At 45.3% G+C, this 26,538-nt stretch overlaps 2 protein-coding genes and 1 long non-coding RNA gene across 6 annotated transcripts; 2 read left to right on the forward strand and 1 right to left on the reverse strand.

The window, feature by feature from the left end:
• Nucleotides 1-2,479: 2,479 nt before the first annotated feature.
• On the forward strand, nt 2,480-18,897 carry LOC123187459 (uncharacterized). Of its 4 annotated transcripts, XR_006494013.1 has the most exons (8): nt 2,480-2,812; nt 2,905-3,496; nt 3,804-3,924; nt 4,432-4,547; nt 4,638-4,701; nt 4,832-5,117; nt 18,509-18,564; nt 18,676-18,897. It is a non-coding gene; the product is annotated as an uncharacterized lncRNA (long non-coding RNA). The 4 variants fall into 4 exon arrangements; XR_006494014.1 differs by lacking the exons at nt 18,509-18,564; nt 18,676-18,897 and adding an exon at nt 18,292-18,462; XR_006494015.1 differs by lacking the exons at nt 18,509-18,564; nt 18,676-18,897 and adding an exon at nt 9,004-9,022.
• Nucleotides 18,898-18,927: 30 nt separating this feature from the next.
• LOC123187458 (uncharacterized) lies at nt 18,928-20,489 on the reverse strand. The gene is made up of 3 exons (XM_044599328.1): nt 20,303-20,489; nt 19,315-19,607; nt 18,928-19,231 (listed from the first exon to the last, which is right to left on the reverse strand). Exons 1-3 carry the CDS (start codon nt 20,375-20,377, stop codon nt 19,228-19,230), a joined length of 372 nt encoding a protein of 123 aa, XP_044455263.1. The 5' UTR covers nt 20,378-20,489; the 3' UTR covers nt 18,928-19,227.
• Nucleotides 20,490-20,976: 487 nt separating this feature from the next.
• Nucleotides 20,977-24,668, forward strand: LOC123191497 (ervatamin-B). Its single transcript, XM_044604210.1, has 5 exons — nt 20,977-21,076; nt 22,357-22,592; nt 23,107-23,235; nt 23,931-24,223; nt 24,307-24,668. Exons 1-5 carry the CDS (start codon nt 20,977-20,979, stop codon nt 24,308-24,310), a joined length of 762 nt encoding a protein of 253 aa, XP_044460145.1. The 3' UTR covers nt 24,311-24,668.
• The last annotated feature ends 1,870 nt before the right edge of the window (nt 24,669-26,538 follow it).

The following is a 26,538-nucleotide window of genomic DNA, read 5'->3' on the forward strand; positions in this document are numbered from 1 at the left end:
TCACTCTTAGTTTTGGGGTCATCATCAGAAGTTCTTTCCAATTCTAATAAAGTTGAACGCAACTGAGGAGCTTGGAATCTAATTGCTTTAACACTTTTTATTCGACTCTCCCAACGCGTAGTAGACAAATATTTCACAGTCAAGTCTGAAACATTATCACGCAATAATTTCCATCTCTTGGTAGAACTTGAAAATAAAACATAAATTCGCTGCACAACTCCAAAGAACGTAATAGCTTTGCCGCAAGATTTTGCCATATCACAAAGTGTAAGATTCAAACTATGACAAGCGCATGGCATGTATAATGCTCTTGGATTTATTTCAAGCAATCAACTTTTAACCCCTTGGTATTTTCCCTTCATGTTAGAACCATTATCATACCCTTGACCTCTAACATCATTAAGATTCAAATCAAGAGATTTAAGTGCATCTATTAGCTCCTTGAAAAGTCCTAGTCCAGATGTATCATTAACCTTCAAGAACTCTAGAAAAAATTCCTCTACTTTTGTAATGGTACTTGACATGTTAACACACCTCACAATTAAAGTCATTTGTTCTTCATGGCTTACATCCGGGGTACAGTCCAGAATTACAGAGAAATATTTAGCATCCTTAATTATTCTCAAGATAGAACTCTTAACACTATCAGCAAGAAGAGCAATTAACTCATTTTGGATCTTATGTCCAAGATAATGATGATGAATTTCACTATTTTGGATGCGCCTAATATGGTCTTGCATTATGGGATCAAATTCTGCAATCATTTCAACTACCCCCAAGAAATTACCATTATCATCTTGATAAACTTTCTCATTTGTTCCTCGAAAAGCCAGATTATGTTTAGCAAGAAATTTCACGGCAGCAATAATTCTTACTAACACTTGCCTCCACCTCTCTTTTTCTTTTGCAATTTCAAGCTGCACATCCTTATCAATAGTTTGATTGTTACGTAGTCTCACTCTTAGTTCATTCCACGTGTTCATATTAGTGAGGTGCTCGATACTATTCTCATGATGTTTAAGCCGCTCACTTAGATGTTTCCAGTCACATAGTCCCTCAGATGCCAACATATTTTTACTAGCTTGAGATTTAAACAGCTTGCAACAAAAACAGTAAACTTTGTTCACGTGTTTAGAGTACACTAACCATTTTCTATCACTTACCTCACCATTGCTTAACTTTCTTGAGTAGTACGCATATGAAAAATGTCTAGAACTAGAAGTATTATCCGATTGAAACACAAGATTATAGTCCCTTCTAGGCCCCTTCTCAACTAAAATGTTTCTAGACTTATTGTGAAGATTCTCCCAGTTCTGAGGGTCATAAATATCTAAAGGACTAGTTTCTTGTTCATTAGGAATTGGGTTTTCAGAATTGGCATCATTTTCATGCTCACCCGAATTTCTGCCCTGATTGTGATCATTTGTAGAATCTAAGGCTTCTACGGGTTGTTGATCTAATTGATTCGAACTCTCAGCAACGACTTTCCTAGGAAGAAATTTGTGCATAGCACCCTTTTGAGTATCAATGAACTCTTTTTCTGCCTTTTTCTTTCTTCTTTTCTCAGAACCAGACAAATGCTTTTTAGGCAACATTTTTACAGGAAAGGAGCGGGAACACCTAAATTTGTCGGAGTATTGAAGAAATCCAACTATCCAGTCCCAAGCATGTTGGATCTTGCCATCTAGCTATGGTCCTTGTATTCCTCAAATGAGCAGCCTGTACAGTAGAGAAGATCAGTCAGAGAATCACTAAAAACAAAAAAAAAACAGTCCAAAGATGAATTGGAAAAGGACTCAGAATCGGAAATTACAAGAACTTTGTGAGCGAAGCTGTTGACCCAAGAAAATTGCAATTTGCAAAGAGACTGGGCCGATGAAGTGTGGCCTGATGCCGCCCGCTCGATGGAAGTACTTATAGGGAAATCCATGGGGAAGTGAGATGGAGAAACTAATAGTGGGTCAAAGAAATCAGCTACAACGGAAATATCCATTAATTTCCTAGCCATGATGTGTGCTTCGGGAGTAGGAGCGCTGGAGCGGGATGGGGAACGAGAAGACAGAGGAATAAGGCTGGTCATAGTGGGAGTAACATAGGTAGTAACATAGATGCCACATAAGCAAAAATGATGATGTGGCAAGTAGTTAATGAGGAGAGAGGCAAATAGAGTAACATAATATGTTACCATCACATAGCGGTTTCCAATGCATAATGAGTCTACAAAGTAATAAATGAAGGCAACTATATTACCACACCTATGACACTACCCACTATGAAGGTAGTAACATAGACTAGTAACATATGTATGTTATTAGTCTAAGTTACTCCCCACTATGACCAGCCTAAGTGAGTCTGGAGAGAAGAAACGGCGGTGGCGGCGGCTGGATCGAAGAGACGCTGGAAAGCAGTGATTAGTCCCTTTAATCACGCCGGACAGGAAGCTGTCAAGTAGAAAAGACACGGATACAGCTCTCCTACACCCCGTAGGTCCCCTGCGAATACGGATCTGGTGAACGGGAGCCGTCTACACCGCGATAGACTCGTGGCTTATCGTCTCTCTCGTCCCGTCGGCCATGGTACTTTTCCTCTTTCCTCACAAAAGTCTTCCCCATCTCCACCTTCCTCCGGCGATCTCTTGCCCAGCCTCGGCCGAGATGGTGCCCTAAAGGCGTATGCATGGCCATGTGACAAGGCGGTGGCCGTGAGGGAGCCGAGGCGCAGGCCCTACATGTGCCCATGGGACTACGGTGCACATGCCAGGAGGCTGATTCCTTAGGAGTCCATGGCATGAACCTTTGGTTTATGCTTCAAGGTATGGGTTTCTTATTAATCCTTTCAAACAGAGCTTGATTTGATTCCTTGTATCGTCTATTCGAGCTGATTCAACTTTGCTCTCTTTCGCAGATCCAAAGCAATCATGACGTCGGTATGAACATAAATCGCCCAACTTAAATGTGATCCGGCAAGGCTTCAATTAATTGGCCTGACAGAGGCAGAACTCCGAGTCAATGAATTAGGATTTGCATGGTGCATGGTGCTTCTGTTTTCCTCTCTAATTTTTATTGGACATATATGTTCTTTGTCTTCTGTCCTTGTGTATGCCTTGAGTTAATTGTTCTTTTCCTGGTTTGAAATAACTATTGTTCCTGATGAACTCCGCCGAGCTCTTGTGCATGCATGAAGGCGATGTGGCCGTGATGATGTCTGAAGCACTAGCTTGCATGTACATATGCCTCTCGGAAATCGGAATTCCTCTCCTCTTCTGAAAGTCCTGCAGATCTCCGGCGAGCTCTTGCTCAGCCATGGCCCAGGCGACCGGGATGGAATCCACGGCATATGCTTCTTCATGTGACATGGAGAACGAGAAGGTGTGCTGGACTATATATGTTGTCCTCTGCACCTCCTTTCTTCCGGCGAGCACTGTTCATGCCCGGCGGGCCGGCTGAGTGGGTGCCCGAGGCATAGGCCCGTGCATGTGCCTCTGAGACCACGGCGGGTAAGTCAGGAGGAGTGTTCATAGGACGAAGCAGAGTTCATTGAGGCGGGAGAAGACCTAGACTATGTTTAATACTCCCTCCGTTCCTAAATACTATAAGTCTTTGTAGAGATTCCACTAGGAACCACATACGGATGAATATAGATGCATTTAAGTGTAGATTCATTCATTTTGCTTCGTATGTAGTCCATCTAGTGGAATCTCTATAAAGACTTATATTTAGGAACGGAGGGAGTAGGTAGTACGATGATTGTTGTATTATACCTTTGAAACAGAGTTTCATTCTCTCATTTTCGTTCTGCTGTAGGTTCGAGATGATTCAACTATCTTTCTCATATCTAACGGAAACTTACGGCTTCAAGAGGCCAGACAGATGCACAACTCTAGTCGGTGGATTAGAAGAAGGTGCAAGATTGTTCTGGTTCAAGGTATGTTGCTTTCCTAATTCTGTATTAGCTCACTTTCTGTACATCCGAGTTAATTGTTCTGTGCAGGTTTCATTTGTGTCACGCCCCAACTCTTGTTCCTATTCTCACTAGCGAGGTTTTGTTCGTGCAAGCAGTGTGTCAGCAGGTCATTTACATGTGTATGCGCCTCTTAGATTTCCTACTAAACGTGAGAAATCCACATTTCATGGAGTTATGTTATCCTCACTCTGGCGTGCCTTGTTCATGCTTGGCCTCGTGATTGTGAGGGAGATCGAGGCATTTGTGTGTCCATGTGCCTTTGGGACTTGGTCGACAAAGGCAAATTCTCACGACAGCATAGGATAAGTTTAATAACTATAAATATATGTACGTACACAAGCCGTCTGATGGTGTGCGGACTCAAGTAGAAATATGATTTTTTTTTCTTTATTCCATCCTTTGAAACTGACTTGTCTTCTTTACCGCTTCTGTACATTCGAGCTGATTCAACTTTCCTCTCGTTTGCAGATCTTTGCGTTGTCAAGCCAACTCAGGGATCTAAGTCTGTTGGCAAAATGGCAAATACTCCACTGCTTCCGCTTCCGGAAGCCTGACCGATGAACAACTAGATGCTGAGCTAATAGGTCCGTGTCTTTATCTGATTCCAAGGGCGGTCCTTCTCTGAAATTTCCAGTTTTGAAGATACGAGCTAATTGGTCGTTTCATTTCCGCAGATATGAACCGTGTCAAGGCCACCTGGTGCGTGACCATGGATTGATTGAAGACACGCGTATCAAGGTACACATTCAAGTAGTCTGATCATTGGTTCTCATTTCACCGTGCTTGTGCTTGACCTGCAGTGCGCTTTTTACTGTTGTTTTATTTATTTTTAACATAGGCATAATATTTGCCTTCTCTATTAATGAAGGGGTTAAAGAAACTTCTACATGGCATAAACATACGGAACAAGGTCGCTACTCTCCTGGTATGATTTGCCTCGGTCGCTTTGGTCCGGTAATAGCCAAGAAGTGGCCTCCTTGTTGATGGCATCTAGGAGACTAGGAGGATGTTCGGCGCCGCGTACTTGGGGTGGAAGTTTTGACGGACATATTGAGCCACCACTCCTTGACGGAATGCTTGTCATTCCAAGAGGAAATGTCAAAACTCTCGAGCACAATCCCCAAAGCCTTGGTGAACCGGCACTTGTAAAAAAGGTGTGCCACGTACTCTTGCTCTCTTTTACACAAGGTACATAAGCCACAATTTGTATAGTCGTGTTTGTGTCAGTCCAAATTCTATTTTGCATAGCCAAACAAAAAAATAATTTATCTTTGGAGGTGCCCATGCCTTTCAAACAGTTCTTTTCATCGTGGTGCACATGCCCCCAAGAATTGCGTCCTAAGCAAAGGCCACCATATAATGGCCACTAGTTATGAACTTCTAAATAATGTGATCCTCGATGCCCTCCTCAAGGTTAATATCGCGGAGGTGCGTCCAGTAAAAAGATTAGCTTTTGGATATGGGCCATTTGATTGTGTAGGGATTCTTTTATCTTAGGTCATCTTCAGCGGCGACCCGCAAATTTCTTCCAGCATTCATCCATGGACATGGACGCGGGAGGCTTCTCTAACCTTCCATCCAAACTAAAGCTAACATTATCTAGAGGCCCTTGCGAATTTATCAAAGGTTGTTGAGGCCATTTGGACAAAATATTTTTTTGGCCAACTGGGTTTGAGTTAGTGTTGACAAAGATACATGAGGATAGATACCGTCAACTAGATAGTAGCCCATGTTGTACTCATGTCCATTGATAGTATAGTAGCAAGGAGGAGCTTTTCCTTGGGCCAGCCTCGCAAATAACGGTGATTGTTGCAGCACATTGATGTCATTGTGAGACCTGTGCATGCCAAAAAAAGCGTGCCAAATCCAAAGATCATGTGATGCAACTGCTTCAAGAATGATGGTGAGCTTCTTAACATGACCCTGATATTGCCCTTGTAAAGCCTTCGGGCAGTTCTCCAATTTCCAATGCATGCAGTCAAGGGATCCAAGCAAACCTGGCCACCCTCTTACTTCTGAGATTGCCAAGAGCCTCTGGATGTCTGGCACAGTTGGTTCTCTTAGGTACTAAGGTCCAAACACCTCGACCACGATATTTGCAAACCCGACCATGGCATCTCCACATGTGCTGTCACACATCTGGGTACCCGTCCCACGAATCAGCGGTCGTGCCATATGCAAGCATCCGGAGTGCGGCCTTGCACTTCTGCTAACCAGAGAACCCAATCGTTTTCACAGTGTCCTTCAAGATGAAGTAGTCATCATAGGACCAGACACCGTTGTACAAACGATCGAAGGCTGCCTTGCACATCCGAAAACACCGATAAAAATAGTCAGCAAAGAGTGCATCTAAGGCGAAGTACTCGTTCATCAGTGTCAAATGGCTGCGCTCCCTGTTGTGGCTGAGCACTCAATAACCCTTGATTGATCCCTTGAGATTGGGAACACGCTCTTCCGCACGTTCCACGTCTTCAAGGACCGCGTGCATCATCGACGTCTCATCTGAGTACTCCTCGTCGGACGAGCCATCAGACAACTCAACATAGTGCTCGTATATGTACTCCCAAGTCGGAATCCATTGCTAGAAAGAAGGGAAATTGTTTCTTAGCTCTGGCAATTCATCGAACAGTTGTCAAGCATGTTCAATATAGCAGTAGTGGATGGTACCTCGCAGGGCGGTTGGAGGACTGAGGTTGAACAACAATGGAGGAGAAGCGGGGTAGAGCACGGCTGGAATGCTAGACACGATGGAGACATAGAGTTTCGGCAGGGGTGTGTCGTGGCGGCGGCGAAGGCAAGAGAGAAAGGAGGAGAGAAAATGGGGAGTATGGAGGCGCGGGGTCCGGGAAGGATTTTGGGTGGGCCAGGGTGTCGGAGTCCTACGTGTCTGGTGTCCAGACTCCCGCAAAGCTCCCCCACGTTTGTCTCCGGTTTGCGGCAGAAACCACGCCCGGATCACCCTGCGGACCAATATAGGCCCCCATTGGTTGGTTCTCTGTTGTTCGGACAGCGCGGTTCGAATGGATGCGGGCGGTTTATGGGTCCGCCTTGGAGATGACCTTACCATGCAACCAAGGGGATCCGAAAATGGGGCTCATGCACCATTCCCAATGGTGATGGTAGTGGGGTTCCTGTGACGAACCACATTTGTTTATGGCACTTTCCATCCAAACTAAAGCTAACATTATCTAGGGGGCCTTGCGAATTTTCCAAAGGCCTTCGAGGTCATTTGGACAAAATTTTTTCCAAATTAACTTGGGGGGATGATGACGATGAGTTATGCTGCTCGTACTAGGTGATGTTTTTGCCCTCTCAAGTCTTGCTGCAATTTTGGCTATAGCACACACCAGAGAACCAACATGCACGCCTAGCATGTTGGCTATAGCACACACATCACATCACACATGACCACCGCCGGAGCTACAACAATGTTCGCTAGGCGTTGGCCGCGCATCCCAGAGGAGAAAAAGCAACGGGGGTTCATATTAGAGTGGGCCAATTTGAGAAAAATAATGGGCTTTTCTTTGTATCGGCCTGCCCATATTTGGCACTGTATCTCCGCCACTTCACATGACCACAACTCACCGGTCGAAGCAAACCACACTCATCTGGTCGGACACACCGATGTGTTTGTGTTTGGTAGCCCGTATACACCCCATTGAGGCTAGCGCAGGATGAATCGACCTGTTTGGTTGCTTGGGCTGCTTGTGTTTCTGGCCCGCACAAACCTCAAAGCAACTCTAGGCCTACATCTGTAGGAACGGCCGAACCAGCCATTTTCCAGAGACACAATTGCTTGAGCCACGCACGGCGAGTGCCTGCACGTGTGGGGAAGCGTGGGAGACGTCTCATAACTTTCTACGCTTTCTACAGTCACCTCCCGCTGCAGTTCACATGCACTCGCCCCTCATTGCCCCTTCGGTGTCTCCGATGGCAGAGGCACCGTCGCACCGCCCCGCCCCACTCCAACCATCGCTGGTAGCAACCCCATCCAGGAGTGCTGGATTGCTGGCCTCCCCTCTTCCGGTCGAGATCTCACGGCGGCGCTTCGATGCCATCCAAGTTCTGTGCAATGTCGTTGCCATGGGCCAATCCACCAGCATCGCCACCTGAGCCGGACCTCATCATCGTGGGCTCGACGACGGCGGGGTTACAAACCACACCACCTGCGGCTTTGGCCGGCCCCACGTATGGGGGTATTTTTACCCCCATTCGAGGGTTTTCCCCCTTGCGCCTGGTGCAAGGGGAGGGAAGCTCGAGGACGTCGCACTCATCCTCCACTCGGCGCGTGACGAGGACCACGGCCGCGGCCCTTGGAATGGCCGGCTCATCTTCTGCCGCGGCGCCACCCCTGTTCCTGCCAGGATTTTCTCCATGGCAGGTGTATGCTCCATAGCTACCCGCTTCGGTAAGCTTCTATTCCCCCCTGCAGATGAGTTCGTATTTAGGGTTAGTAGGGCAATGTTAGATTTGATTGTTAACATTGGATTGGATCCGATTTGATTCGATCGGATTTGATCCGAATCCACTACATTTGGGTTGAATCAGAGCAATACTAGTGTTCGTAGTGGTTAGATGAGAATGTTCCTGCCTTACTCATGCTACATTCATGCATATGGGTTTGTGCATGCCACATTCATACTGCCTACGTTGCTAATTTGGTGCTTTTTCTTTGTTGTGTTGGTGATGTTCTTGCTATTTTGGTACTCGTCTTTGCATGATTATGCTCTATAGTGTGTATGTTGCCACATTGATAGTGCGTGATCCGGCTACATGATTGCATAATCAGCATAGCTTTTATGCATATGCATGCTAGTAGGACAAAACCGCAAATGCCAAAAATAGTAGAAGGACAAAGTTGAGCATGTGCATTTGGCATGATCTAATAGCACTGATCATTGGCATTTGCACTTGTGGCTACGATCTAACCATAGCACGACTCAAATGCAACTGCCACTAATCAAAAACAGTTGCAAATGATCACTGCCAATGATCATCACTATGCTAACCATTGTCCACTTTCCTGACAAGATAATGAAGATGGAGTGGGGTAGAGCCGACAGAGGAGTGCAGGTCATCGGCGTTGAGGCTGTCGAGGACCTTATCCCCACAAATCGCTGGTTGAAGAGGGCGGTGGGTCCAGGGAGGGTGGAGGCCATGAGCGTGCCGCTCGGCGCTGGCAGGAAGCCTAGGATAGGCCACGAGGGGGGAACGTGGGACCCTATAAGGTTCTACGTGTAGATCAAGGATGAGGAAGACATTGCCATGCTTGTCAAGCCGCCTTGAGTGGTCAGCCTGTCTACAAACAAGTGGTGCGAGTTCTGGGTCTAGGTAATGATCTTCAAGGGGCGAATGGTGCTTGGGTGCAGCTAGCAGTATTTCTGTCCGTGACACAGGATCGTCCTCAGCGACCTTGTTGTCCTGTGGCTTTCCGGCATGGGCCTGAAGGTGTAGATCTACAACACCAACACCTACAACATCTGCACGGTCTGGTGCTCCAAGCACAGCTCTGTCAGAGACATCTGCCACACCCTCTAGGTTGTCAATCTCTAGATCGTAGGAAGTATATATGAACTAAGTTAGGTCTGAACTTAAGCTTGATCGTCCCTTTTGCTGCTAAATTTGTATATTTTGCCTAGGGATCAGCACCCTAGGGTCTAGCTGGGGCACGGGATGCCCTGCTGTCTTAAACTTAATCGTACTACTAAGTATGGTCTACCTGTTCTTCTGTTATTGTTGTTCTTGTTGTGTTGTTTTTCTGTGATTTCTCTTCTTCTGCTGTAAAGTGTGTTGTGTGTTGTGATCTGATAGTTTGTTGTGTCTATTGTGTGATGCGGTGGTAAGGCCACCACTTTTGAAATGGTGAGTACAATAGCTACTTGCACATAGCCAAACAGTCGTGCTTTGCATCTAATCACCCCTAAAGCACAAACACGTGCAACCAAGCAACATATCACCATCTGGACCTTGATGCAGGCAACCAATCGACATGCATATGGTGGTTTTTTGCCTGCATGTGCTCAACCAGACCCAGATGGGTCAAGTATGCAAAGTGGCAAAAAATGGTGCAAGTAACCAAACGCGTCCACCATGTACACCACAACATGCACACCGGCCGGAGCAGAGAACACACGCATCCGACCAGACACACCATGCACGCATGACCTGTTGGGTTTCGTAGTAATTTCAAAAAAATTCCTACGCACACGCAAGATCATGGTGATGCATAGCAACGAGAGGGGGAGAGTGTGATCAACGTACCCTTGTAGATCGACAACGGAAGCGTTAACTTGGTTGATGTAGTCGTACGTCTTCACGGCCCGACCGATCAAGCACCGAAACTATGGCACATCCGAGTTCTAGCACACGTTTAGCTCGATGACGATCCCCGGACTCCGATCCAGCAAAGTGTTGGGGAAGAGTTCCGTCAGCACGACGACGTGGTGACGATCTTGATGTACTACTGTCGCAGGGCTTCGCCTAAGCACCGCTACAATATTATCGGGGACTATGGTGGAAGGGGGCACCGCACACGGCTAAGAATATGATCACGTGGATCAACTTGTGTGTCAAGGGGTGCCCCCTGCCCTCGTATATAAAGGATCAAGGGGAGGAGGTCGGCCGGCCCTCTATGGCGCGCCAAGGAGGAGTCCTCCTCCTAGTAGGTAGGACTCCTACTAGGAGGGGGAAAGAAGTGGGGAGGGAGAGGGAAAGGGGGGCGCCGCCCCCCCTCTCCTAGTCCAATTCAGACCAGGGGGGAGGAGGCGCGCGGCCCACCTTTGGCTGCCCCTCTCTCTCTCCACTAAGGCCCATATGGCCCATTACTTCTCCCGGGGGGTTCAGGTAATCCTCCGGCTCTCCGGTTTTCTCTGAAATCACCCGGAACACTTCCGGTGTCCGAATATAGCCATCCAATATATCAATCTTTATGTCTCGACCATTTCGAGACTCCTCGTCATGTCCGTGATCACATCCGGGACTCCGAACTAACTTTGGTACATCAAAACTCATAAACTCATAATATAACTGTCATCGAAACCTTAAGCGTGCGGACCCTACGGGTTCGAGAACAATGTAGACATGACCGAGACTTGTCTCCAGTCAATAACCAATAGCAGAACCTGGATGCTCATATTGGCTCCTACATATTCTACGAAGATCTTTATCGGTCAGACCGCATAACAACATACGTTGTTCCCTTTGTCATCGGTATGTTACTTGCCCGAAATTCGATCGTCGGTATCCCATACCTAGTTCAATCTTGTTACCGGCAAGTCTCTTTACTCGTTCCGTAATACATCATCTCACAACTAACTCATTAGTTGCAATGCTTGCAAGGCTTATGTGATGTGTATTATCGAGAGGGCCCAAAGATACCTCTCCGACAATTGGAGTGACAAATCCTAATCTTGAAATATGCCAACCCAACATGTACCTTTGGAGACACCTGTAGAGCACCTTTATAATCACCCATTTACGTTATGACGTTTGGTAGCACACAAAGTGTTCCTCTGGTAAACGGGAGTTGCATAATCTCATAGGAACATGTATAAGTCATGAAGAAAGCAATAGCAACATACTAAATGATCGGGTGCTAAGCTAATGGAATGGGTCATGTCAATCAGATCATTCACCTAATGATGTGATCCCGTTAGTCAAATAACAACTCTTTGTTTATGGTTAGGAAACATAACCATCTTTGATTAACGAGCTAGTCAAGTAGAGGCATACTAGTGACACTCTGTTTGTCTATGTATTCACACATGTATTATGTTTCCGGTTAATACAATTCTAGCATGAATAATAAACATTTATCATGTAATAAGGAAATAAATAATAACTTTATTATTGCCTCTAGGGCATATTTCCTTCCACTTCCCCTGGGCACTTACGATGCTATCCTCAGCATGGACTGGTTGGAGCAACACAACCCCATGACAATAGATTGGAAGGCGAAGTACATTCAGTTTCCCACTCCTATGGGACGGGCTCACCTGTTCGGCCATGAAGCCAATTCCACCACTTGCCATGTGATCAACAGAGTCCAGGTTCAGAATCTGCATCGCCAAGGCTCCCTGTTACATGTCATCATCCTGTATCGGCTTGAGGAAGGGGCAAACGGCACTCCAACAGAACCTCCTGAGCTGCAACAACTCCTGGCTGAATTCGAGGATGTATTCGGTGAACCTTCAGGCCACCCACCACACCGTGCCTGTGACCATACTATACCTGTTGTTCTCAGCGCGCAACCTATTAACATCCGACCTTATCGACACAAACCTGAGCACAAGACAGTGATTGAGTGTCAAGTGGCGGAATTGCTTCAGTTCGGTGTGATCCAACGCAACCAGAGCAACTTCTCTTCGCCTGCCATTCTAGTCAAGAAGAAGGATGAGACTTGGCGGTTATGCATCGACTACCGCCACCTCAATGCCATGACCCGTATCAGCAAGTTTCCTATGCCAGTGATAGAAGAATTGCTCGATGAACTCCACGGAGCTAGGTGGTTCTCAAAGCTCGATCTTCGAGCCGGCTACCATCAGATACGGCTGGCTGAGGGCGAGGAGTTCAAAACGGCATTTCAAACACACTCATGGACATGGCATTATGAATTCAAGGTTCTGTCTTTTGGATTGGCGGGCAGGCCACACGTTCATCGGTGCTGTGACAGAACATTACACCCACTCCTCCGGCATTGTGTCCTCTTGTTCTTCGACGACATCTTGGTATTTAGCAAGACATGGGAAGAACATGTTGACCACCTCAGGCAAGTCCTCGAGCTGTTGCGTAGAGATCATTGGAAGGTCAAGCGCTTCAAATGTGAATTCAGCCAGCAACAACTGTCCTATCTTGGTCACGTCATCAGCGGCGAAGGGGTAGCTACGGAGCCCAGCAAAATTCGCGCGGTACAAGCTTGGAACACACCCAAGGATGCCAAGGAAGTGCGCCAATTCCTTGGCCTTGCAGGGTACTATTGTCGTTTCGTCCGCGGGGTTGGAGTGATAGCCATGCCTCTATTCAACCTACTCAAGAAAGGGGTGCCGTTCGTTTGGACAAATAACACGGCACATGCGTTTGAGCTGCTCAAGCAACACCTGATTACAGCCCCAGTACTCGCACTCCCCGATTTCAACAAGACCTTCACAGTGGAAACAGACGCCTGCGACAAAGGAATTGGCGCGGTTCTGCAACAGGATGGCCACCCCATCGCCTTCATGAGCAAAAGTCTGAGTCCCAGGTACCAAGGACTGTCCACTTACAAGAAGGAATACCTCGCGATCGTCGTCACCGTGGACCAATGGCGGCCTTACCTTCAACACAGCGAGTTTATCATCCACACGGACCAGAAGAGCCTGATACATTTGGAGGAGCAAAGGCTCTCAACACCTTGGCAGCAGCGTGCATTCATGAAACTACTAGGCCCGCGATACACCATTCGTTACAAAAAGGGCACAGAAAACACAGCCGTCGATGCCCTATCCAGAGCTCGATCGCAAGATCTACTGTTCAACGTCACTTCTTGCCAGCCCTCATGGCTCGAGGATGTCATAGCCAGTTATAACTGCGATCCGCAGGCGCGGAAACTGCTGGAGTAGTTGGCAGTGAAGGAAGATCCCAAGGGGCGTTTCTCGTTACAGAATGGAATTCTGCAATTCCGTGGGCGCATTTGGTTGGGTGGATCGATCAAGCTCCAACAGCGCATCATGGTAGCTTTTCATGATAGCTCGATTGGCGGCCATTCAGGGTTCCCAGCAACCTTCTGGCGCGTCCGTCGCCTCTTTGCATGGCCAAAAATGAAGACGCATGTCCTGCAATATGTCCGCTGCTGCCCAATTTGTGAGCAGGCTAAAACAGATAGAGCAACATCGCCGGGGTTGCTTCATCCACTGCCCATCCCGCAACAGCTATGGGAAATGATCACGATGGATTTTGTTGAAGGCCTGCCTCAGTCCGGTAAATTCAACTGTCTCTGGGTTATAGTGGACAATTGCACCAAGTTTGCTCATTTTCTTCCGTTGACACACCCATATACAACAGCAAAAGTGGCCCTCCTCTATATGAACAACATGTACAGGATCCACGGATTCCCTGCAACCATTGTGTCTGATCGTGACCCGGTTTTCACTGGCCACTTTTGGAGGGAGTTGTTCAAGTACGCCAGTACAGAGCTACGGTTGAGTGCGGCAAACCATCCACAAACTGACGGACAGACTAGAAGAGTGAACCAGTGTGTGGAGACCTACCTCAGATGTTTTGTGCACGCGTGTCCGACACGGTGGAGTCACTGGATTCCACTTGCCCAGTTCTGGTACAATGCCTCTCACCACTCCAGCATTGGGATGTCGCCCTTCAAAGCGATGTTTGGGCACGAACCCCGGCACTGGGGGATCACTCCTACTTCTGAATGCATAGTTCTGGCACTCCATTCTTGGCTGGATGAGCGTGCAGTGGTGCAGGACCTGCTTCAACAACACCTCAATAGAGCACAACAACACATGAAGGCCCAGGCAGACAAGCGCCGATCGCCTCGTACCTTTGAGGTGGGCGATTCGGTTTACCTTAAACTCCAGCCATACATTCGAACCTCCGTCGCCCGATGAGCCAACCACAAGTTGTCGTTCAAATACTATGGGCCATACCAAGTCATCGCCAAGATCAATGATGCTGCATACAAGCTGGGCCTCCCTCCTCACTCGCAAGTTCACCCAGTCTTCCATGTGTCTCAGCTACGCTACTGTCTTTGACCGGGTACGCCATCCAACCCTACCCTTCCACACCATACTGATGCACCGGTCGTGCCCGTTGCAGTCCTCCAGCAACGTTGGCGCAAGAAGAACGACGCCATGGCCGAGCAAGTCCGCGTTCGCTGGTCCGACGAGTCGGCCTTCGGGAACACTTGGGAGGATAAAGCAGCTCTACAAGCTCGAGTCCCGACAGCTGAGGCTTGGGGGCAAGCCTCGTCACAAGGGGGAGGGGATGTCAGCGCCCCCAGCTCTACACGCATCGGCCAGGCACCTGACGAGAAGGATCCAACCGGCAGCGACCCAGTCGCTGCCCGGCGGCCCACCAGGGAGAAGAAGCCCAACCCACTCATCACCGGCCCGTAGTGGACGAAGTGAGCCCAACAACCTCCGGGTACTTATTCCACCCCGACCGAAGAGGAGAGCATCCAGTGGATCAACGAACCGGCGGCGGCACGAACCCTAGTTCATCTCCATCTCCTGTTCCTCCCGAAATTCGTGTACCCTTGCCTGTAATCACCACAGATCAATACATCCCTACCCTTACACACCGCTGCTGTGACGTTGCCGGCGTGGGTGCGACAGCGAGCGCGTCAGTGCTGCAGTTGCCTGTTTTCTCTTTGCACCATCGCTGAGGCGAGTGTTGAAGCAGCGCGGGGGCTGCTGGATCCAAGACGAGAGGAGAAAGGACGAACGGGTGGCTGAACTGATATAATCGGACGGGCTACATGCGCCTAATCGGACGGTTTGCTAGCTAAAGAAATCATCCGGCTGATCCATAGCAGCCGCCAATAAAAACAAGAAATATTACTACATACGTGTCCCATGACTATATAGATTTGGAAGTAGTATAGCAATTTGGAAAAAAATAGGCCATATACGATATGAACTCTTATTTCTAATCGGAGGAGCAGAATAAGATGGTACGAAGCCGTACGTCCCCAGGTCATCTCAACTCAACGACTAAAAAAAACCACCTGTAGGCTGTCGTGCCCGACCTTGCTTCTTGGAGGGGAGGTTATGGAGCCGTCGCCGAGGGCATGAGAAGAGTGAGGAAACCACGACCATAATGAAGTAGACACCAGCCGGAGGAGCTGCGTGCTCGACACATCGATGAGCCTGGACACAAGGCACCTATAGGTCCCCGGCTGAACCGCGCACGACCTCCAGCGCCAGGAGCTACTTTAGGGTTGAAGCACATTTGTCTGCATGGACATCCACCCAGGCAGCGCGCCATGAAGGTCGCGGCATGCATACAAACTGCCGCTTTGAACAGCAAACAGAGGCAGATCATCAATTTGTTTCTGGTGCCGAAACAAGATGTCACTGGCAGACTTCGCCAACAATAAGAGGAAAAGAACATTGGCATAGCTTGATGTGTCAAGGCATGGATACATGCCGCGACCTTGTTTTGTTTTCGTTTGCCTTTTGCGGCGACTTAGTGTATTGGCCTTAGGCGAAGCCATGTAAGTGGTGTGGCCTTATTCTTCCATATACCTGCAGTGTGCCTCAAAAAACATTGCCTACTAACATACACTCTTCTTCTAGTGCGTGCAAAAAAAATCCTTCTATTGTCCTAAACTATGTCCATTGTTATTTGCCCCCATAGAAAAAAAAAGAGGCATGTGTAGATGTATGCAATATGAAGACAGTGTTGCTTGATACCCTTGTAAAAAAATACAACCCTGAATTACTATTGTCTGTGTTGCCTACATCCTACTGTCTACCCCATTGGATAAAAAACAGAGCCCCACTTGTCATCTTCCCTCTTGGTGCCGGCATGGTAAAATCCCTAAAATACCATCGTCTATTCACTAATTCATATCCACTATTCTGCCTAGGAAAAAATGCACTATTGCCTATTTATATCTGTTCTATTGCCTGAAAAAACCCTCTTCTATTGCCTAAATTAAATCCGTCGTTATTGCTAAAAATTAACAAGTCGGCTTTCAGTAAAAGCCTCCACCAACCTTGAATAGATGGAAGAGCCCCCTCAAAATTGCAATTGATTGTTTCTCTGCTTCCATACATTCTAGAGTGTCAAGAAATTGTGATTACCTTGAATAAGGGGCGATTCCAGCAAGCAACCACAAATATCAAACATGTCCTAAAGATTTACATTAGTATTCCTGTGACAGCGCTGTTCCATCTATTTAGACTAGTATGTGCAAAAGCAGACCAACACTCAGTACTGAACATGATGATGCAAGGTGAGTGATGCCTGTATCATTTAGATGATGCAAAAAAGGTCGCCTGCATCATTGAGATGGTGGACCTCTCTATTGCCTAATTTATTCAGTATTATTGCCTACATCTCGACCAGAGTGTTGTATGTGCCTTAGAAGAACATACGCCAGATTTAGCACGAAATTGAATGTACTAGTTCACCCTGAAATATGCAACCTGCAGAACACCTCAAAATCCTCTCGGGAGTTTTAGCACGAAAACAGTAGCTGATAAACTCCATCCCTCTCCAAAAAAATTCACTGCAATTGCGATGCGGGTGTGGATTTGTTGGCCTGCAAGGATTCGCCCTTGGTGTGAATTCCCCAACATGCGATTCCGGCCGCCTGGCCCCCGATTCCGGCGACCGCGACGGCCAAATCCCCCTAAAGTGAGGGCGCGGGGCGCGGGCTTAGCGGTTCGCTGCGCCGTCGTCGTTCACCTCTCGCGTCACCGGCGGGCTCCCTCCTGTTTCTCTCGTTGTTGAGCGATCTTCTCGGTCGACTTAGGGTGGTCGCTCCTGGCCCACTTGCTCCTCGCCGACGTTATCACGTTATCTGTCACGTGGCGTGATCGCGCGATGATCGGTCCAGCGTCGGTCGCTTGCGACGCCCCGATCGCGCGCACGCGTCGCCCATCAATTGGGAATAAAAAAAGAAAAGAAAAAATCCGCACGAATCTCCGCGTAAAATCAAATGGTGTACTCCCTCCTTCCATCTATACAGGGCCTAAGTTTTGAATCTATTGTACCAAGGCTGTTGCATAAAAAGAGGAGCAAATATTAGGAATAGTACTTGGCCAACCAAATCGCATGCAAGATTTTTTCTGGGCGCCGTGTAAACCGCTCTTCTCCCTCTATTAATCCCTCACATGCAACGTCCTCTCCCTCTTTTTCTGCATGTAACTCAACAATAACTCCTCCAGGCCTTCATACATTGGCCAAAAAATGAGCTCGCTCCTATTAAGTTCATGGCTCTCTGCATGCATGCAAATAAATGCTGCCAGCATCGCATTTTACTAGGAGGACTGCGCACAACCTGCGAGGGGAATTAAGTGGGAGACGCATCGGGTAGCTCGTTCGGCCTTCTATAGATGAAAAAATGAAATTTAGGGTTAGGCCTTATATACTCCCTCCGGTCCTTTTTACTCTGCATATTAGGTTTGTCTGAAGTCAATCTCATCCAACTTTGACCAAGTTTATATAAAAAATTATTGACATTTACATAACAACACCAATATCATTAGATTCATCTCAGAATATATTTTCATATTATATTTATTAGATATTATAGATGCTAATAATTTCTAATATAAATTTGGTCAAACTTAGCTAAGTTTGACTTTCGACAAATCCAATATGCAGAGTAAAAAGGACCCGAGGGAGTACATGGAAGGAGGGAGTATGATTTAGATGTGACTTAGTTAATTCTCATCCAGATGACAGCTAGCCACGTTGTCAAATCTGTATCATTTCGATTTAAAAAAAACCGTATCATCTCGGCTTGGGTTTCTTTGAGTTCCTTCTCTTTTGTTTTTGTGCGCACGCTACAACTTCGATTTTCCAAATATTGATCCTGTAGGTAGTTCTGGTTGCCAATTCAGTGCCAACTTTGAAGTTGCAACTTAAGCTCCAAAGGTACGAGCTTAAAATTTATTCTCCTTGCCAATCCTTATATATGCCTCTAATTTATGCTTTGTTTGTTATGTATCACTGCATTGTGGATCAATTGGAAAACTGCGGAAGCAGGGCGGCTTTATAGTCGATCTATATGGCATTATTGCTAGATCCAGTGTCAGACACCTACCTCAATTTTAAGTGAAAGGTACTTCGCTTCTATAAATTGCTGATCCAAGTTGTTGGTACCTACTCAACATCATCTTGTTATACTCTTTCCGTCCCAAATTACGTCTCCCATATTTGTGTAGATATGGTTGTATCTAATAACAATAAAATCTACTTCGACCGTCCCATAATGTAAGACCCTTTTTGACACTGGTGTAGTGTCAAAAAACGTCTTACATTATGGAATGGAGGGAGTAGTAATTTGGTACGGAGGTAATACATGACTTGAGACACGATGGTCTAAGTGCAGCATCGGATCATAAGTTGATCAAAAAGAGCACGGAGCCAATTGAACTGGTAGCTCAGACTCCAAACAGAAACATCGTATCACAAATCAGCAAAAAGAGCTCGAGCCAATTGAAGCAGGTAGCACAGATTCCAAACAGAACTCAAACCAATAGAAACATTGGAGTGTGACGAGCCACCAGCAGCATTAGCAGTCCACCGTAAGCCCACCTACCTGCATGCAAAACTGATGGTTAATGCCACACCTTAACGTTGACGTTATAAAACTTCCTTAACGACAAAGATACGTTGTCTTACTTGAAACAGGCAGGGCAGCTCTCACTTCGAGTTTTAACCTTAGGAACCATAGAAGCTCCCAGGGGAAGAACAACATTGGTTAGGACTCTGAGAGCCCCCTCCACATGACACGTGTTCCTCGGTAGAAAGAAGATGTTACGGTACTGGCCCCGCCATGTTATGCCCCATCGCCTTTGGTTTCGGTACGAACTTATGCCGATCCAGCATTCGCCCTGTAGTGGACACTCACCATATCCGAGTAGAAGCACAGAGTGGTTAACTGGACTAGGATTGCGAGGAACTTCAAGAAAACCCTGCAACAAAAAGGGAAATGAAAATAAACTAGTAAGAATAAACAATTGCAAGAACACCAAAATGTACCTTAACGCAACTATCAGATGTGACCAGAAGGCCCAAAGACACGTATTGATCAGCAGTTTAACATCAAGGTAACACTTTCAGAGAAGTCAAAATACCCTTTTATAATGCCTAAACTTGCTGTTGGTATACACATAATATGCAACACCTGAATGTTAGATGTAGTTAAATACCATGTGCTAAACAAGAGCAACATGGTAATTTCATAGTTAATCAAAATGATTTTGTTGCAACAATTTACTGAAACTGGAACATAGGATCAATATTCGTCAAATTGGGTATCAAGCAAAGTCATATTCCAACAACTACCAGATATTCTCGAACATGTTACATCACATCCATATCACGATGTCTTGACAAGAGACGGAACAAAGCATCAACATTCTACAATTTTGTGAGGTAAAGCACAGGCATCAACCGTATCATCCTAAGCAAATCAGTCTTATACTCTTATATATTATTAAAATTGAAGATCCAAAGGAAGATGCACAGAACGTAAGAGCAACATGGGCATTTCCTAGTAGATCAAAATGATTTCATTTGCACCATTCTACTCATCCAGCTAACTTAAACAACATGTATCAATCAGCAGTTTAACCCCTAAGTAACACTTCTAGAAAAGTCAGAATACCTTGCTGTATCTCCTAAATTTGCTGTTAGTGTAGATAGATGCCACAACAGGCTGGTAAGCAACTGCATACTTCATAGCTTCTTTTGTCGGTTCTACAGCCGCCCAGTTAGCAATAGTAACTCCCGCAGCCTACACAACAAATAATATTATTAGCTCAAATAGTTTTAGAGATATAGGGGATAAAAGGCTTCAATTCAGAAAGCCCAATGAGGTTCCAATCGTCTTAGCATAAGTCGATCTCAAAACAAGACAACAATTGTCGGATGTGACTCTAATAACACACACATTTTCTGCCATTGAAGCCCCACTATTAAAAATATACATGCAAAACACTGGTCACAAGTGGTCACATATGACTGGACTAGAATGTTACCAGCGGAGATGGCTTCTACCGCACATCATGCAAAAAAAATCTCACCGGTAACCTCTTTGTATATGCATCAGAATACTTGCAACGACTTCCTCTAGCAAGCTTGGTGGCTTACTTTTACAAGGCAAATCCGTTCCAGATTTCAACAAGTCATGCTTACCAGGCAAATCATCATCCAGTCCAACAAATTTGATACTTTCATACACAAAGGTAAGCAATATGAGCATACAGTAAATGAAACAAACAAAAAAGGCAATCAAGAATCATGTTATACCTCAACAGCCTTGCAGGGACCTCTGATACCATGGTAGGGGTAATCAGTCTCAGATACGACCCCACCATTTCTGGTGATGAAGTCAAAGACATTCTCTGTCCATCCACCTTCGCAGCCATGATTGGTCACAGTATTCCCATCTAATATATGTTGGGCCGAAAGGTGGATACTTGCTTTGTTAGTCAAATAGTTCAAAAAATAAATACTGCCAAGACCAGCAATGATGTAGCTCGCTTCTGCAGTAATTATAAATTCCATTAATCACTAATAACAATACAAAAACCAGTTCAACTAAGGCAACAAAAATTACCGTACTGAATCAGCTAAATTAAATCCTATCAATTAAGCTCTATTATGTAATAATATTTAAATCCATTAAAGTTAGTTAATCTAGAAATTCATACAGCATGGGCACCAAATTTGACCGAATTGCGTCATTTACTATGCACTATACTCCAATATGACATTCTCAAGAAGGGTCTAATTTGAAAAACTATAAAGCTACATATTGTGCAACTACCTACCCAAAGAATAGCAGAATATATCGCTAAACCCTACAACTTACACGTGCATAGAACTCTGCACACTATTACTGCTCACAACCAATGGATTCCAACCGACAAAGTAATTCCAAATGCATGCCAAACTTGTAGTTTATCCGTATCCAGCAAGTGCGTGAATACAACTCCAGGGCCTTACACTATGTTACTTACCACACTTAAGTTGGATTTCGCACTGAGAAACAGCTCCAGGCACTTGAAGCCAATTCACAAACTTTGGCAGTCCATCAGAACCATTTGAAACGCCATCAGAACCATTTGAACCACTTGAAGCCAATTCAAGTTTCAAATGGTTCTGATGGACTGCCAAAGTTTGTGAATTGGCTTCAAGTGCCTGGAGCTGTTTCTCAGTGCGAAATCCAACTTAAGTGTGGTAAGTAACATAGTGTAAGGCCCTGGAGTTGTATTCACGCACTTGCTGGATACGGATAAACTGCAAGTTTGGCATGCATTTGGAATTACTTTGTCTGTTGCAATCCATTGGTTGTGAGCACTAATAGTGTGCAGAGTTCTATGCACGTGTAAGTTGTAGGGTTTAGCGATATATTCTGCTATTCTTTGGGTAGGTAGTTGCACAATGTGTAGCTTTATAGTTTTTCAAATTAGACCCTTCTTGAGAATGTCATATTGGAGTATAGTGCATAGTAAATGACGCAATTCGGTCAAATTTGGTGCCCATGCTGTATGAATTTCTAGATTAACTAACTTTAATGGATTTAAATATTATTACATAATAGAGCTTAATTGATAGGATTTAATTTAGCTGATTCAGTACGGTAATTTTTGTTGCCTTAGTTGAACTGGTTTTTGTATTGTTATTAGTGATTAATGGAATTTATAATTACTGCAGAAGCGAGCTACATCATTGCTGGTCTTGGCAGTATTTATTCTTTGAACTATTTGACTAACAAAGCAAGTATCCACCTTTCGGCCCAACATATATTAGATGGGAATACTGTGACCAATCATGGCTGCGAAGGTGGATGGACAGAGAATGTCTTTGACTTCATCACCAGAAATGGTGGGGTCGTATCTGAGACTGATTACCCCTACCGTGGTATCAGAGGTCCCTGCAAGGCTGTTGAGGTATAACATGATTCTTGATTGCCTTTTTTGTTTGTTTCATTTACTGTATGCTCATATTGCTTACCTTTGTGTATTAAAGTATCAAATTTGTTGGACTGGATGATGATTTGCCTGGTAAGCATGACTTGTTGAAATCTGGAACGGATTTGCCTTGTAAAAGTAAGCCACCAAGCTTGCTAGAGGAAGTCGTTGCAAGTATTCTGATGCATATACAAAGAGGTTACCGGTGAGATTTTTTTTGCATGATGTGCGGTAGAAGCCATCTCCGCTGGTAACATTCTAGTCCAGTCATATGTGACCACTTGTGACCAGTGTTTTGCATGTATATTTTTAATAGTGGGGCTTCAATGGCAGAAAATGTGTGTGTTATTAGAGTCACATCCGACAATTGTTGTCTTGTTTTGAGATCGACTTATGCTAAGACGATTGGAACCTCATTGGCTTTCTGAATTGAAGCCTTTTATCCCCTATATCTCTAAAACTATTTGAGCTAATAATATTATTTGTTGTGTAGGCTGCGGGAGTAACTATTGCTAACTGGGCGGCTGTAGAACCGACGGAAGAAGTTGTGAAGTATGCAGTTGCTTACCAGCCTGTTGTGGCATCTATCTACACTAACAGCAAATTTAGGAGATACAGCAAGGTATTCTGACTTTTCTGGAAGTGTTACTTAGGGGTTAAACTGCTGATTGATACATGTTGTTTAAGTTAGCTGGATGAGTAGAATGGTGCAAATGAAATCATTTTGATCTACTAGGAAATGCCCATGTTGCTCTTACGTTCTGTGCATCTTCCTTTGGATCTTCAATTTTAATAATATATAAGAGTATAAGACTGATTTGCTTAGGATGATACGGTTGATGCCTGTGCTTTACCTCACAAAATTGTAGAATGTTGATGCTTTGTTCCGTCTCTTGTCAAGACATCGTGATATGGATATGATGTAACATGTTCGAGAATATCTGGTAGTTGTTGGAATATGACTTTGCTTGATACCCAATTTGAGGAATATTGATCCTATGTTCCAGTTTCACTAGATTGTTGCAACAAAATCATTTTGATTAACTATGAAATGACCATGTTGCTCTTGTTTAGCACATGGTATTTAACTACATCTAACATTCGGGTGTTGCATATTATGTGTATACCAACAGCAAGTTTAGGCATTATAAAAGGGTATTTTGACTTCTCTGAAAGTGTTACCTTGATGTTAAACTGCTGATCAATACGTGTCTTTGGGCCTTCTGGTCACATCTGATAGTTGCGTTAAGGTACATTTTGGTGTTCTTGCAATTGTTTATTCTTACTAGTTTATTTTCATTTCCCTTTTTGTTGCAGGGTTTTCTTGAAGTTCCTCGCAATCCTAGTCCAGTTAACCACTCTGTGCTTCTACTCGGATATGGTGAGTGTCCACTACAGGGCGAATGCTGGATCGGCATAAGTTCGTACCGAAACCGAAGGCGATGGGGCATAACATGGCGGGGCCAGTACCGTAACATCTTCTTTCTACCGAGGAACACGTGTCATGTGGAGGGGGCTCTCAGAGTCCTAACCAATGTTGTTCTTCCCCTGGGAGCTTCTATGGTTCCTAAGGTTAAAACTCGAAGTGAGAGCTGCCCTGCCTGTTTCAAGTAAGACAACGTATCTTTGTCGTTAAGGAAGTTTTATAACGTCAACGTTAAGGTGTGGCATTAACCATCAGTTTTGCATGCAGGTAGGTGGGCTTACGGTGGACTGCTAATGCTGCTGGTGGCTCGTCACACTCCAATGTTTCCATTGGTTTGAGTTCTGTTTGGAATCTGTGCTACCTGCTTCAATTGGCTCGAGCTCTTTTTGCTGATTTGTGATACGATGTTTCTGTTTGGAGTCTGAGCTACCAGTTCAATTGGCTCCGTGCTCTTTTTGATCAACTTATGATCCGATGCTGCACTTAGACCATCGTGTCTCAAGTCATGTATTACCTCCGTCCCAAATTACTACTCCCTCCATTCCATAATGTAAGACGTTTTTTGACACTACACCAGTGTCAAAAAGGGTCTTACATTATGGGACGGTCGAAGTAGATTTTATTGTTATTAGATACAACCATATCTACACAAATATGGGAGACGTAAATTGGGACGGAAAGAGTATAACAAGATGATGTTGAGTAGGTACCAACAACTTGGATCAGCAATTTATAGAAGCGAAGTACCTTTCACTTAAAATTGAGGTAGGTGTCTGACACTGGATCTAGCAATAATGCCATATAGATCGACTATAAAGCCGCCCTGCTTCCGCAGTTTTCCAATTGATCCACAATGCAGTGATACATAACAAACAAAGCATAAATTAGAGGCATATATAAGGATTGGCAAGGAGAATAAATTTTAAGCTCGTACCTTTGGAGCTTAAGTTGCAACTTCAAAGTTGGCACTGAATTGGCAACCAGAACTACCTACAGGATCAATATTTGGAAAATCGAAGTTGTAGCGTGCGCACAGAAACAAAAGAGAAGGAACTCAAAGAAACCCAAGCTGAGATGATACGGTTTTTTTTAAATCGAAATGATACAAATTTGACAACGTGGCTAGCTGTCATCTGGATGAGAATTAACTAAGTCACATCTAAATCATACTCCCTCCTTCCATGTACTCCCTCGGGTCCTTTTTACTCTGCATATTGGATTTGTCGAAAGTCAAACTTAGCTAAGTTTGACCAAATTTATATTAGAAATTATTAGCATCTATAATATTTAATAAATATAATATGAAAATATATTCCGAGATGAATCTAATGATATTGGTGTTGTTATGTAAATGTCAATATTTTTTTATATAAACTTGGTCAAAGTTGGATGAGATTGACTTCAGACAAACCTAATATGCAGAGTAAAAAGGACCGGAGGGAGTATATAAGGCCTAACCCTAAATTTCATTTTTTCATCTATAGAAGGCCGAACGAGCTACCCGATGCGTCTCCCACTTAATTCCCCTCGCAGGTTGTGCGCAGTCCTCCTAGTAAAATGCGATGCTGGCAGCATTTATTTGCATGCATGCAGAGAGCCATGAACTTAATAGGAGCGAGCTCATTTTTTGGCCAATGTATGAAGGCCTGGAGGAGTTATTGTTGAGTTACATGCAGAAAAAGAGGGAGAGGACGTTGCATGTGAGGGATTAATAGAGAGGGAGAAGAGCGGGTTACACGGCGCCCAGAAAAAATCTTGCATGCGATTTGGTTGGCCAAGTACTATTCCTAATATTTGCTCCTCTTTTTATGCAACAGCCTTGGTACAATAGATTCAAAACTTAGGCCCTGTATAGATGGAAGGAGGGAGTACACCATTTGATTTTACGCGGAGATTCATGCGGATTTTTTCTTTTCTTTTTTTATTCCCAATTGATGGGCGACGCGTGCGCGCGGTCGGGGCGTCGCAAGCGACCGACGCTGGACCGATCATCGCGCGATCACGCCACGTGACAGATAACGTGATAACGTCGGCGAGGAGCAAGTGGGCCAGGAGCAACCACCCTAAGTCGACCGAGAAGATCGCTCAACAACGAGAGAAACAGGAGGGAGCCCGCCGGTGACGCGAGAGGTGAACAACGATGGCGCAGCGAACCGCTAAGCCCGCGCCCCACGCCCTCACTTTAGGGGGATTTGGCCGTCGCGGTCGCCGAAATCGGGGGCCAGGCGGCCGGAATCGCATGTTGGGGAATTCACACCAAGGGCGAATCCTTGCAGGCCAACAAATCCACACCCGCATCGCAATTGCAGTGAATTTTTTGGAGAGAGGGATGGAGTTTATCAGCTACTGTTTTCGTGCTAAAACTCCCGAGAGGATTTTGAGGTGTTCTGCAGGTTGCATATTTCAGGGTGAACTAGTACATTCAATTTCGTGCTAAATCTGGCGTATGTTCTTCTAAGGCACATACAACACTCTGGTCGAGATGTAGGCAATAATACT

This window comes from Triticum aestivum, chromosome 2A (genome assembly GCF_018294505.1).
Source record: "Triticum aestivum cultivar Chinese Spring chromosome 2A, IWGSC CS RefSeq v2.1, whole genome shotgun sequence".
Classification (NCBI taxonomy): Eukaryota; Viridiplantae; Streptophyta; class Magnoliopsida; order Poales; family Poaceae; genus Triticum; species Triticum aestivum.

Excerpts from the sequence above, each read along its gene's own strand:
- LOC123187458 (XM_044599328.1), bottom strand. The coding sequence starts at position 20,377 with ATGAAGTATGCAGTTGCTTACCAGCCTGTTGTGGCATCTATCTACACT. Across the intron at positions 19,608-20,302 it reads AATTTAGGAGATACAGCAAG|GGTTTTCTTGAAGTTCCTCG; the intron begins GTATTCTGACTT and ends TTTTTGTTGCAG.
- LOC123191497 (XM_044604210.1), top strand. The coding sequence starts at position 20,977 with ATGGTAGGGGTAATCAGTCTCAGATACGACCCCACCATTTCTGGTGAT. Across the intron at positions 21,077-22,356 it reads CGCAGCCATGATTGGTCACA|AAGCGAGCTACATCATTGCT; the intron begins GTATTCCCATCT and ends TAATTACTGCAG. Across the intron at positions 22,593-23,106 it reads GTCCCTGCAAGGCTGTTGAG|GCTGCGGGAGTAACTATTGC; the intron begins GTATAACATGAT and ends TTTGTTGTGTAG.